We start from the raw sequence: 14,722 nt of genomic DNA, 5'->3' as shown, positions 1-14,722 counted from the left end.
CAGATAGAATGGCTTTTGTTTTTTTCCACGCAGGGCGACGCGTTTGTAGTACCCCGAATTCACTTGTTTTCTAATGCTAAGTGCACGGAACATTCAAAATGACCGCCAACGCCGACCCAAATGTGTTTGATATCTGCACCCGGGGAGGTGTTTGTGGGCGCGGCTTCAGTACAGCCCAGCGTCACGTTGTGTGGTTTCAGCACGCGCTTTTGTCTGTTGCAGCTTACAATAAGAATTTAGTACATTTACCATCAGTAGTGGAACTGACTGTGCCTCCGGGTCTTCACCAGCAAACCAGCGACAGGGGAGGAGCGTTATGAACGGGCTGGGATTTGGTACCTTGACGCCTGTAGCTGTACAGCGCCCCACGCCACCACCGCCGCCTCATCTCTCCGTGAGATCGGAGGCCGGTCGCCAGGTTCGGGCACTGACCTTGGCACATTGGCCACACTTCTCCCGAAACAACCTGCGAAATGGAACAGGGCGTCGTCATGTTTCACTCGGCCCCCACCCTTTTCCCCCCAAACATACCAATCCCCAGAAACTCCCGACCTCCTCCGCGGGTGCCGCCCCAACCCCACTGGCACCAGCTCACCGAAAATGGTGTCAAACTGATTAGCATCTAACATCTCCTTTCCCTGATTAGGCGCAGAGCTAATGAAGCGCCCCCTCAGGTAGGCATTTCCATAATGCCAGGTAATTAAACCCCAGTGCTTTAGTAGTTCAGGAATAGGAAGCCCCCCCCGGGAGATGAGATAGTGGTGGTAGACTCAGTAGGTGGAGCCACTATTGCCTCGCTGAAACAAGGAGCCGTTTCAGGAGAAGATTGCTTTCATTGTGCACTCCGTTGCGAGCCTCCAACGGGCTCAACACCTTTACCGCCGTGACTTTCTCCGTTGAGTGCCGAGTGTTCTGTCCGACCTGCATTATCAGTTTTTCTCCTAAAACCGTAGCTGTTTCCATTTTTAATGGAGCCTTTTGTTTCCCCATTTCGCTTCATGTGTCCACGGTCCTGGGATAATGAGCAGCACGTTTCACGTTGCAGCAATTTCAGTGGGTTTTGGAACCCGCCGCTCTGAGCGATGTCGCTGATGGTGATGGCTGACGGATTGCAGAACTAAACAACCCAGGGCCCCGGAAAGTGCCAACAACTCTTTCATCAGAGAAAAACCTGGAAAGGTGCTATTGTAAACGTGATAGTGGAGTGCGTGCGCTGTTTGTGCTCTGTGTGCGCGCGGCACGCCTGTGGACGCGCACGCGGCGCGCGCACACAATGACGGCGCGTCGCCAAGCGCACATTCTGCCACCGGGCAGCTTTCTTTGTGTCCGTGGGTTGTGCTGGAAACGACGGCGGAACAAAGCGAGCATGGATGTCGTGCGGCCTCTTGAATCACCCTTCAGAGCAGAAGACAAAAAAAAAAAAATAATAATAATCGTGTCATTACTACATTTTCTGTCACTTGTCCGTCACGCACCTTGTCGCTCAGTCCCATTCAAAACCTCAACCAAGATTCGTTGGAGGTGGACGCTTTGAACCGTGAATGAAGAGCGACGCCATGAAGGTGTCTTTACAGACGTCGGCGTGATTGTTTTTTTTTTTCTTTTTTTTTGACGTTTTAACGATGACTCTATCCAGCTTCATAACTGCAGGTTGGGCTTATTCTCGCTAAACTATTGCTGACGAGTGAGGGCGAAGTGACCGCGGTTTCTGCCTCACGCGGAAAACAAAAGTGCGGCACAAAGCACAAGTACAAGTTCCGCTGTTACGGATCGCGTCAAACACGTGGGTCGTTTTCCTGGCAGTTAGTTTGACTATTCATTACATATGGAGGCATTTTTCATTCTTCACTGCCTTTAAAATGGAACAAAAATCCACTTGTAGAAGAGGGCGACGCACTTTAGGACAAACATGGTCGGCACCCACCGATAGAGTGATGTCCTCATAACAAACAGCTGTCTGCAAAACACAAGTGGTCTGTGGCATCTGCGTCCGCCCCACGTCACCGAAGTGGCGTTCCCGGGGCCCTCCGGCGCGGAGACACAGGCGACGGTGCGTTGCAGACGGAGAGGAGGCCAGGTGGAGTTAGCATGGAGCGGATGGAACGCGTCTCCTCCCCTGAGTGTGAGTGCGCGGACGGGGTTTTTTTAAACCTGCCGCTCGTGAGCCCAACCGAGGAGCGTCGGGTGTGGCTGCTCGAACACACCACATGGCCGTTTACAGTTGCGACTCGTGGCACGCACTTGGATCACCCCCTCCCCTACATTACAAGTATAACAGAGACCGGAAGGTTCTCCAAAGGCTTTTTCCACTGTTGGGCTTGAAAAGGCTAATCTAACTGTCGAGGCAACTTCATTTCGTAACCATTGAAGCCAACGCTCACCTCTGCACCTTCCACTGTTCCCTTTGGTTGGCTTTGCTGTGATAACACCATCTCACTTCTCTCACTGATATAAGGTAAAATCTTTCAAGAGCAGCTATCTACTGGGCCTATTTATCTGATCACTGTTGTATGATTACTGTCATGTAATGTCATATTTTTGGGGGCCCCATTAAGAGCAGCTGCTATGTGGGTAGTGGCTAATGGGGATCCGAACAATTTCTTTGCTGAGTATTTCAATAATTTTAACTAACTCTCATTTCTTTCTTTTCTTTCAGCTAACTCCACTCTACTGGGAGGAGGGGGAGGTAAGCGATCACTATGGTTTCCCTACGACTATGATCACGCCGTCATCCGTTCCTTTGTTTTGGTTTCAATAACTTTACAGCCACACAATTGAAACTCATTGACTTTGGCGTACAGAGCATCGCTGTTCAATGTCCGGCTAACCGGAGACCTTGGATAGCATTTCGCTTCAAGTGTTGTTTTTGTCGAATTAGACTGAATGCAGGGACAACACACAGGAGTCCTGTCACAGTACACAGCACAATCTTGCATTATGCTGCACAAAGTTGATGCCATTCTGAAGTCGGCCTGCCCAATCACATTATCATTCAAGCAAGTGATAGAAGCTGACCTGGCCAAGTGCGGTGTTGGAGTAATGGCCAGGGACGGTCGCCGTCTGCACCCACTGTTAGCTTTTTCTCTATTGACTCTGCTGGTAACACAATTGAACGTATGTGTAAAGGCGACCACATTTATGGGCGATGCTGGCACAGGAGGTAGAGCGGGTCGTGCAGTAATCAGAGGGTTCCTGGTTCGATCCCCCGTTCCTCCTGAGCATCTCCTTGTCCTTGAGCAAGACACTGAATCCTAAAGATGCAGTCCGTTTACCATTTAAAGGGGACCTAGGGTGCTATTTAAGGTAATATAGGTCTGTCTTTGTCTATCTGTTTGTCTGTCCGTAAAATAGTTTTTGAATTTAGTTTTTGCTGAAAATTCAAAACACCTGTTCAAGGACAGTCTGTTTAGTGGGTGGTGCCACCCTCCCGAGGCCCCTAATTCTGAGAGTGAATGGGGCTCAAGGACAAGTTTCGGGCTCCTGTGAGCCAATGGGGTTTTGAGTGTCACGCCAGTGTTCCCTTGTTTTTAGTCCATAAACTTGCACTGATCTCACCTCATCAGTCCACCAAAATCTGTTTCTGAACAAATTTGAGGTGAGAAATAAGCAACCCAGCTGCTGCTGAATCCTTTCACTCACACTACATCTACAAAGCCTCATTTTCGTGGTGTGGTGTCTTGGCCGGCGCGGAGCTCGGCGCGCCGCGGGATACAGCAGGGCTGAGGACTTTTCATTCTATTAAAGAAACGCTGGAAAATGGACTGCAGAATTATTTTTGAAAAACTTGAATTTCCCCCATGCCCAGTTTTGTCACAGACATTTGCTATTAAATACTATTTCCTTTTAGAACATTTGTGCTGGTCTCTGCAGCCAACGGAGCACTTACCATGCTGAGCTCTTAGCTTAGTTGCTTGCGGGTCCGGTCGCACTCCAGGCGCGGGTGGAGGTCCTCAGATGGAGGGCGGTTCTAATTCAAATGGGTCTCAATGCCACGTCGTACCGAGACACCAAGCTGAGGGGCTCATTTTAGGATAGCTCACAAAAAACTGAATGGGTTGTCTTGTTTCACAGTTTGTGTGTTCATGGGCCCATCAGAGACCCAAATGAATGTTCACAAGCACGAAAAAAGTGAGTTTGGCGTAATATGTCCCCTTTAACAGATGTCGAAAAAATTTAACAGTTTTTTCCTTTGTGTGTGGAGAGCGGTGACTTGGCCCAAACATCACGTCACACACTTACAGATTCCAGAGTCCCAGCTCTCAAAACAGTAAATCATGCAAGATAAAACGTGATTTTGGAGTTAGCAAACATCGCAGTCAACGGGCAGGAAGGACCGGCAATGTTAGTTTTTGCAGTGTATTTTACAGAAATTCCAAAAGGAAAAAATAAAAAAAACAATGGATGAAGTCATGGGGTGGCGCTTGACGTTGAGCGTTCGCTTTTGTCGCCGTGGCTACCGTCGTGTTTATGACTTTTCGTTTCAGTCAGTTTGGTTCCCAATTGGCAATCGGTCCACGTGAAAATCCACAGACCGCGCCCTCGGCCGTCCTCTGGGTTTCCCCCCCAGCACTACGGGATATCGGATCGTAAATATCAAACGCGTTTAATATTCGATTTGAAACGGGTGCGGCCAGGACGACACGTCCGAGCAGATCGGGGAGGGGGGGCTACAACCACTCCCAACACACCGCACACCGCGGGAAACTCCTCACCTCAGGAAAGATAATCTCTAGAAGCATCAAAGGAATCGGGACTTAGCTCACGATCGCCGGGAAGGGGGCGAAACGGGCCCAAAATCAGCTGGATTATCTTGTAGTGTGTACCCTGCTTTAGAGGCTCTATTTGATCTGAAGATATAGAGGGAGCTGGGGTTGGTATCTGGGCTCGGTGCGACAGTGACATAAGGTCATTGCTTCAGATTTATCTGTTTATCCATCTGGGTTGGCTGTCACTTTGGATCTCTCCCCTCCGCTCCCTCTCTCCACTGACATCATTCAGCGTTATCGACCAATCCAACAGAATTCTCTGTACCAGACAGCGTTTCCAGTAACATCATGTGTTTTTCCATGCTAAAGGGTTTCCGGCTATGGGGGGGGGGGGGGGTGAAAACCCGTCTCAAATGGCTGCTGTCAGCCGCTTTGGTTTTGTATGAATCATTTAGAATTGGGCATATGCCATTTCTTATTCAACAGCCCAAACTGTGGACAAGATATTTAATGTCTCAATGTCTATAACAGGTGATTTATATAACCTCAAATGAGCTTTGATGTTTGTCTTTTTTTTAAATTAATTGATTGATTGATTTATTTATTTATTGCTTTGTTTCTTTGTTTCTTTCTTGTGTAATCAAGATATGGACATTTAAATAAATCAGACCAAATAATTATTAGCCAGGACAGTCAAACATGAATGCCTCAAACTAATGGAACCTCGCCCCCATACCAGGAAATAACACTATATATACTATATACTATATAAACTATATATACCAGCCACGCCCCCTTACCATGAAATAACAGTATATATACTATGTACACTATATTTACCAGCCACTCCCCCTTACCATGAAATAACAGTATATATACTATGTACACTATATTTACCAGCCACCCCCCCTTACCATGAAATAACAGTATATATATTATGTACACTATATTTACCAGCCACCCCCCCCACTTTTCTTAATCTGACAAAGATGGCTCGTGCAGTGTTAGGACGTTTGATACGTTGCCGAGTCCGTCCTCAAACGAAACCGGCAAGTGGAGACGGTCGTCTCCTATTGGCCGATTTTACCGGGCTGAATTGTGGCCTCGTTTGAGATCCAAATTTGCATGAAGCTTAAAAAAACAAAACAAAAAAAAACAAAAAACCCACTGTGCTTGGAAACGTCAAATCACTGCGGCATCTGGATGTCTCTTTTTTTGCCGGTGAGCATCCGCCCTTTGAGTGTCTGTTTAGGAGTAATGAAAGACCATTCACATCCAATCAAGCTGACCAAAGTGGCCCTCATCTCACCTGAGGCATTGTCAAGACGGCACACTTTCCAGCCACCGGCGCGGCAGTGAGGCGTCCAGATTTTTATCAAGCGACATGGAGCGGCCTCCGGGGCATTAATCACAGGCTTCTGAGAAACCGGCTGATTGAGATCAGAGGTCACTCACATACCTCTCCGCAGCCAGTAAAGTACCTGCCGATGATATCTAATGCGTCACAACACGGTGTCCTGATTGGTGTCGGTCTTGGCCGCAGTTGGCTCTCTCCCTGTCGTAAGCCGCACATAGAAAAACAAAACAAACTGTCTCCTGCTGTGAATTCACCGTTTTCTTGTTTGCAAAGCTCTACGCTAGTGATACGTTCAGTTTCTTTTGTCGCTGTCTGGGACAATGCTCAACAACACGTGTGAAAATTTTGATCGCTCTGACTGTGTGGCACAGCTTACCGCCAACGTTACCGCCTAACCTTTTATTTGACTTTTTTTTTTTTTTTTCGAGGTAAAAATGATTGGAGATTTACGGGAAAATATTTAAAAGGGAGAACAGCGGAAGAGGAGGATAAAAATAGGGGAGGATCCTCCGAGGGTTAACAGGCACTGCCTGGGCCACCTGCGTTAGCTCGTACTAAACGGCAAAAGAAACACGCAGGCACAGTTTTATCTCTTTACATCTATCCTTGAAAATGTTCCTGTTTTCCTGGGTCTCCATCATTGCCCACGTCACATCTCAGATTCTGGTCCTCGCCAGCAGACCGGCACATTGAACTGACCCCCTCGGTATCTACAAGCGTTCCGTTGGATCACAAATGCCACAAGGACTCAGAAGTCACCCATCCCCGTCGCCGTCTTCTCATCCATGGCAGGGCACCGGTGGAACAAGCTTCCCCCTATCGTCAGAACGGCTGAATCGCTGTCCATCTCCTGCTGGAGACTGAAAACTCATCTCTCCGCATATACCTGCACTGACCTTTCCACCTCCAAGGGACGTTCGCACCCTCCTACCCTTAGAAGAAAAGAAGAAACAAAAGCATTCCTCCTGAAGTCCTCCTGAAGTCCTCCTGGATACGTCCTGAAGTCCTCCCGCATTTGTCCTGGATTCCTCCTGGATACCTCCTGAAGTCCTCTTGGATTCCTCCTGAAGTCCTCTTGGATTCCTCCTGAAGTCCTCTTGGATTCCTCCTGAAGTCCTCTTGGATTCCTCCTGAAGTCCTCCTGAAGTCCTCCTGGATACGTCCTGAAGTCCTCCTGCATTTGTCCTGGATTCCTCCTGGATTCCTCCTGAAGTCCTCTTGGATTCCTCCTGAAGTCCTCTTGGATTCCTCCTGAAGTCCTCCTGGATTCGTCCTGGATTCCTCCTGAAGACCTCCTGGATTCCTCCTGAAGGCCTCCTGGTTTTGTCCTGGATTCCTCCTGAAGTCCTCCTGGATTCGTCCTGGATTCCTCCTGAAGTCCTCCTGGATTCGTCCTGGATTCGTCCTGGATTCGTCCTGGATTCGTCCTGGATTCCTCCTGAAGTCCTCCTGGATTCCTCCTGAAGGCCTCCTGGATTCCTCCTGGATTCCTCCTGAAGTCCTCTTGTCCGGCCGATTGGGAACTCATTGAGAGATATTTGAGTCTTTTGCTCGCACACAGGGCTTATAGCTACGACTTTAGAGCGCGACTAGCCTGGCGACTACCCTGCCGCGACGCCGTCCGATCTCAAATCGTTGCCAAATCGGCCTAGAAAATGGCGTTATGTGGCCGAAGCTCAATAGAAGTAAGTGGAAGTGACTTAAGTGAAGTATGGTCACATAATGCATTTATGCGTAGATGATGCTTGTTTCCTGTGCGGCAGAGGGCCACAGTGTGATTATTGCCACTGTCATATGTGGTCCTAAACCAGATACAGGTCAGAATTGTATTTTTTATTTCAGCGAAGCAACCTCAGTCCGAACAGTCGTATCCTAATTCATGCGACTTTTACGTCACTCTAGAGTGACTTTCGTCACAATTCCGCACTGGCGGAAAACAAAGGTGGAGGTAGTCAGTGGAGGGACAATGAGGTGTTGGAACTCCTAAGTATTTTGGGGGGACACCTCTGTCCAAGCAAAACTTGAGGAGGGGTATCGTAACCGGTCTGTGTTTGAAAACGTATCGAAACAAATGTTCCATATTTTCTCCCGTGCGACAGCGAGCCGCTTGTTATTGTCCTTCCGCGCATGCGGATCAGTTCAGGACCATGACCCGTTCCCACTGGAATATTGACCACATTTAAAAAAAAAAAAATAAATAATAATAATAATAATAATAAACGTGAACGGCCAAACAAAAAAAAAAATCAGATCAGCGCAATAAATTAGAACCGAGCACTAGAGCTTGCAGTGTGAACGTAGCATTTGAGACCTTTATCTGGCAGAGTATACATTACCTCCACCAAACTGTTACTACCTCCCACCCCCTCCCCTGCGACCAAATAAACCTGTCTTATCTGTGTGAGACCAAAGGGGGGGGGGGGGGGGGGCGTGCTTATCTCTAGAGTTTCCTTATCACTCTAAGGTGGCTACTAAAACCTGCAAAGCGTCTTCAGCTATCTAGGGTTTTGGAATGTGAGAACCTCCTGCCTTGACACTGGCAAGGATCGATGTGGAGAGGAGATGTGTTCTCATGGCGGCGCATCCTTATCTCGCAGCTGTCCTCTCAAGGCTCGGCAGAGAGGGCACACCGGCAACAGCACAATCCATCACGCTGGCCTCACGCGCCTGAGCCACGTCGCGTTCTCGCCGGGCGTGGGCGGCGCCGGTCTGCGGACAATACGGACGAAAGCTCCTTTACGGTCTGTTCTACCAGTCTTTCTTTGTTTCGCAGGTTTTCTTTTTATTGCGCCCCCTATAGTGTTTTGCCATTTTCTACTGCATAGCGTATACAGTACACATACCGTTTCACACATCATTCATCTAAGTGGAGAGTAGTCCCGGTTAAAGTAGAAAGTTGGTTGTTGGTAAGGGTTAACTTGGGGCCGGTCAGTTAGCCAGCAGTGTGGCATTTTAGAAGTCAGTGAGTTTTATATATAAAAAAAATAATAATAAGTTCAAGCTCTCTGTGTGTTTTTACATGCAAAATAAAACTCGCAAGATCCTCTGACCACAATATTATTAGACAAAACCTATAGAGATGAAATATGAACCCAGTGGTCCTGTAAACTACTGTAAGTCAAACTTTATTTCTGCTATTCCAAGGGTTCAAAAATATAACCGACGACAATAACGGGGAATTCTCAGAGCCGCACGCCTTTTGCTATGATGTGCACAATGTCTTTAACCAAAGCGGCGCCGCTCTCTGTGGCTCTCCGCGGGATTCCATACATCCTTGGAGCGCCGCCACAATGATCCTTGATGACGGCACATTAAACGAGGCCTCGGTGAATGGAGGCTAATTACCAGGCGTTTATGGGTGCTCTTGTGATGTGTGCCTGAGCACGTCCTGGCACTGGCACGGTCTCAAAAGAATATAGTTTATGTAAACATCATCTCTCCATCACCGTCTAGCCCCCCCCCCCCACACACACACACACACACACACTCTGCAACAATGTGTGGTGTAATGATATCATGTAGTGTGTGTTGCCAGCTCCGCCAGCCTTTGATGTCCCTCGTCCAGGAGGGGAATAGGCTCCTTAACATTCTAACCAGAGCCGTCGCCGGTTTAGCGGCGGGCTATAGTCAGACCACCCAAACAAATTGCTCCTGTTTACGTTGGACCCCCTCCTCCCTGCCCGGAGTCAAGCAGGAGGGTGCACACTAACGCGCGCGGGCGCGCACGGTTGTTCGGTACGCTCCGGCCGCGGGTAATTCAGCCAGGGGCTGCCAGCTCAGTGCTGGGTGAGAGGGGCTCAGCAGCCTTTATCGTTGCTTACATAACGGTGCCAGGCCTCAGCCCGCTCGCTCCCTCACCGGCGCGGTGAGTCACCCATCCTCCCATGCCGCTATAACGTGAACTTCCAAAGCCGTACAGCCTATTCAGTACACTTGTACAGTCAGAGGCATGCTGCTTGGTATTGTAGGGCGATGGAGTGGAGGACAGCGTCTAAATAAAGGGGCTCACCAAAAGCAAACAAAAACAAGTGTTCTACTGAAGTATGGTCTCCTGTCATAAAAAAAATGTTGATAATTGGAGTCTTAATTTGCTGCTTATTATTGCCATCCTTGTAGAGCTTTGAAAATCCAGCTCTAATTATGTTATATTTTTTGCTGCACAAATTTACCAGCGTAACCTTGACCTCCTTGACTGAAGTCTAACATTTAACTCTCACAGCCACAAAAGAGTCTGAAGAAGTTTCCCCTCAAATGGACTGTGATTGTGATCACACTCGTGATTGGACAGGAGATCCCAAACACCCGTCTTCAAGGTTACTAGTTATTGATCGTGGTCGTGATCAGCTCCTCTTGTTTTTCTCCTTGTGCCACAGTTTTTCCAGTTTGAAATTGTGAGGGGCTATTTCTACCGTTTGTGGATTTTATTTTATTTTTTAATGAAATTCCAATTTTAAAATGTATACAACCGGGGAAAATTAAAATGGTTTTGGAGATGGAAGCGAATAAAAAAAAAAAAAAATCCCACTAAAATAAACACAGGACATGTTTATAAGCGACACAAAATATAAAGAGCATAATACCGTTGAAAGGGATTTTGCCGTACACTGTTTAAATGGGGCCGGTCATTTTGGGGGACGGCTTATTGTGGTACGCACGGCTTTAGAAGCGCCACGATTACTCCTTAATCAGGAGGCAGAGTGCTCTGCCGCGCTTATCACCGCAGCCATTTGTCACACGAAGTGCTCTGTTTGGCTTTCCCCGTCACCTCGAGGGTCAACCGTTATCCGCGGTCCACCTCCCGCCTGGGGATGGTTTTGCCGACGAGGATGCGAGTCGGACCAGAGCTGCTCGGCGCTAAAGGGGGGGGTCTGGCATCCAGATAAGGCGCGGCGTCAGGCTGCAAGATCCCTCACGCCCCTGTCACGGCTCCGGCCGGGCCGTGACAAACGGCCCGCGGGGCGACCCGCCACGGCCACAACCCGCGGATTGCGCCGCTGGCGGACGGCCCCGACGCTGCCGTGAGCGCGACCACCGAGGGACGCGGCTCGCTGGAAGGTGGCCCAAGTAATGTGGCCCGAGAAAGTCTAAAGCACAGATTCCTCTTCAATCAGGAGCGAGTACCCGGGGGACGGGCGCGTCTGCCGCGTCTTCGGCCGCCCGCCCGGCTAGCCCTGTGATCCCCCCCCCCCCCCCCCAACCTTGTGTCTCTGCTTTCATGTTCCGCGGTATTTGAAGTTGCTTTTTAAAGACTGCAAAGTGTTGTAGGAGAGCGCGCTGATAAAAAAAAACAAAACGAAAAAACAAAAAAAACCCTCGTCCCTCCCTCCTCTCTCAGCTGCCAGGGAGGGCCGCAGAGCTGATCATTAGGGAGAAAAGAGGAGATGAAGCCACAAGTCAGCGTCTGCCGTGTCTCAGAAGAGCCTTGCAGCTCCGGGTTCGGCGTTTCGGAGCGCAGCCCGGACCGTCCGGGTTCAAGAACTCGTTTTTTTTACGACTCGCTGTGACACGGTGCAAGCTTTTCAAACAACCGGCCTTGTTGCTGAATCGGAAGTTTAAAAATGAACACGAGGAGCTCCACTTATTTTCAGGAACGATTTTAAAAAAGGGCTGTTTCATACGTCTCCGTTTCATCTCCTTACCTGCTAACCCACGTTGAAAAGGACCACTTGAAATGCAGATCTGTGTTATTTTAAAGCATAAAAATCGTTAAAAAAATGTCATATTTTTGATATTTACACTTTTTAAGAAACAGCTTTTCAATGTAATTGCGTCATGTATGTGTTCACATACAGGCTGTTTACGATTTCGTCGGTGGCGGGTCCCGCCTCTCAAGGAAAGAATGCAAGGATCCGATACACGCAAGAAGCAAAAGCCGGTCGATATTGAAGAACGATCACAAAATAAGACCAGCGCTCTCTGATACTCTGGGATGTATGAAAGGACATTAAAACGATCCCCACTCCCTCCAGTGACGAGGGGAAAAAAAATAAATAAATCTATCGATCAGAACAAGCCACACTTTTGAGAAAAATAAAATACATCTCGGAGCGAGGACGACGATTTGATTTCGATGTTCTTTTATTTTTTTTGATTTTGGGGGAAGAAAAAAAAATAAATAAATAAAAATCAAACTTATAAGGACTGGTACTTGTAGTGTCATCCACCCAGAACAGTCCGGTGACATATGATCGATAAAATCGGTGTTAAAAGAGCTCGGTCGGCCTCGGCCAACTAAAGACAAAGATCAGCCACATCAGTCACTGAGGAAATGATCATGCGAAGGTGTACCCTCTGCTGTCAGAGCGTTTCACCGACTGATTACGGAGGTGGAGAATTTTGGAGGACATTCTGTTCAAATTACCCGCTGACAAGGTCACCATCGGGGGGGTGGGGGGGGGACTGTGTTCTTTTGCGGCGCCTAAATAATGATAGAAATTACATTTCGGTGCGAAAACCCGTCTCATTCTGCCTCCTGCGTGGAGGACGGGCAGCTTGAGCGAGCACCCCTCCCGCTCCACGGGAACGCGTACGCACACACACACACACTTCGTTCCAGCACACTCCCTCCTCCAATCAGCAATGATGGATGGACTAATTGATGCAGAATGATCAGGCCATTCATTTCAAGGCTCCAGCAGTTAGTTCCATATTTAGGATTAGCATTGCATTGTAATTGGTAAGGGAAAGGAGAGACTGACACAGAGTCGGTGACTGGGAACGGAAGAGAGGCAGAGAGCTGGGGTCGAAGGGTCAGGGGGAGGAGGAAACGGAGGGAGCATCGGGGAGAGAGGGAGGGAGAGAGAGACCATGAGCATCAAGACCAAGACGGGCCTGTTATGTAAGCGCAGCGAGCTTATTAAAGGTAAAGCGCGCGAGACAGAGACAAAAAAAAGCGGCGTACGGCTCCGTGTCCTTCTCCCGGCACAATGAATCAGTCATCTCTGCCCCCGTCCGCGCCGCCCGCCGCGCCCGGTGTCATTAGCTCGTCGATGGCTGCGCTTGATCTGTGGCCGCGCGGTCCGGGCGAGGGGGAGGGGGTCCCGCTCGAACGGGGGCGTCGGCCTCCGCCACGGCAGACGTGGTCCTTCCGGTCACAGCGAAGCTTTGAGCCGGCGGCGGGGATCCCTCCGACGGCTGCGGCGTCGGCGGGCGGCGACGCAGCAATGGCCCTCGGGTCGCCGAGCGCGCCGCGGGAACGGTGCCCTTCGCCGTATCGAAGCGGATGGAAGGACAATCCGCTTTCGGCTGCGTTGAGGGAAAAGCTCCAGGAAATAGCCTTTGATGTAAACAAACTCTGACTTTTGTCTTGCACTCCCTTCCAAGAAATAATTTTCCATAACAAAAGGCACAGTGTCACTGAGAATGAATCCTTTGGTTAAGACGTGTAGCGACAGCCAGTAATAACCCGTCACGTCCCGCCAGGAGGTACGGCGCCACGCCCAACACCGGTGTCTTTGATGTGACGGCCTCGTCAACACTTTTTTTTTCCGGACGTGTGAAACGTTCTCTCTTCTACTGGATGAACCACCAGCCACGCCTTGGCTACCGCACGCCGCCTTTTTTGGGCCGAACAGGTAGCACCGCCGTTGAATTCAGAGCTGCTTGCTTGTCTCAATAGCAGCGGGAGAATAGCCGGCCGCCCCTGAAGAAACCGGCAACAAACAAAAGCAGCGCGCTGAGAAGCCCACGCAGCGGCAGACGGGGGAGACGGTTCCGCGGTCGCCCGGCGGCATTTGACAGCCCCTCACGTTGGCGTGGCTCCTCGGAGTCATTTTCGCGAGCAGAAATGTTGCTTAATGCAGCCTTAAATTAAACAAGTTGTCATGATTATCTAACAAAAGCCACACGTTTGACCTGCCGTGACTTCCTGGAATCATTTGATTAAAAAGAAAATAAAAATAAAAATGTGGGAGTGCAGTTGGGTCTCTTCCCTCAGGGCTGCTGCTGTAAACATATTGCAGCTGTTTGTTTTCCTGCTGTTTGACCCCAGTTAACCCCCGCAACCCTCTCCTGCTCTCTCTCTCTCTCTCTCTCTCTCTCTCTCTCGCCCTCTCTCTCTCTCGCCCTCTCTCTCTCTCTCTCTCTCTCTCTCTCTCTCTCTCGCCCTCTCTCTCTCTCTCTCCATGTTAAATAAAGGTAGCCTTTCAGTGGCTGAAAAGGGAGAGCGTTCTGCAAACAATGGGTCTGTAGTCACATGAATGAACCAAACAGCTGCATCCAAAATGTTACGGCTCGATGTTGGGTTTCGACTACAGTTGGAATTGGGTGATTCCCATGGTGTGTGTTTTTTTTGTTTTTTTTGTTTTTTTGGAGAACAACAAACGACTTTCAGCAGAGGCTCAAAGATTGTTTCCCCTCTCCTCTCTTTCCCTCCATTGGAACGTGCAAATACCTCTGCAGGGTCTCAGAAGTGGGCAACAAAATGTCACTTTAGTTCTGCTGCACAATGCATCACCCGCCAGCCTCCCCCTCTGCCCCACCCCCCTCTGCCCCGCCCCACCCCCTGCTCTCTGTCCGCCAGCCTTTCTGGGTCAGTTGTTGAGATTTTAGTCAACTCAAAGCATTACCAAACCCAGTGTCAGAGCACATTTATTTTCATGGGCAGGGTTTAATCTGCCTTGTTTTTTGTTTTTCTTTGGGGGGGTGTGGGTTGGTTAAG

General features: G+C 49.2%; 1 protein-coding gene across 2 annotated transcripts in view; it reads left to right on the top strand.

The window, feature by feature from the left end:
• Positions 1-14,722, top strand: part of macrod2 (mono-ADP ribosylhydrolase 2) — a 490,268-nt gene that overhangs the window by 143,628 nt on the left and 331,918 nt on the right. For both annotated transcript variants that reach the window (XM_080016637.1, XM_080016636.1), the window contains exon 4: positions 2,657-2,686. In XM_080016637.1, coding sequence (XP_079872763.1) covers positions 2,657-2,686 — 30 coding nt within the window. The remainder of the gene's footprint in view (positions 1-2,656; positions 2,687-14,722) is intronic.

Source organism: Zeus faber (assembly GCF_960531495.2).
Source record: "Zeus faber genome assembly, chromosome: 16".
Classification (NCBI taxonomy): Eukaryota; Metazoa; Chordata; class Actinopteri; order Zeiformes; family Zeidae; genus Zeus; species Zeus faber.
This window is presented reverse-complemented; position numbering and strand designations above follow the sequence as displayed.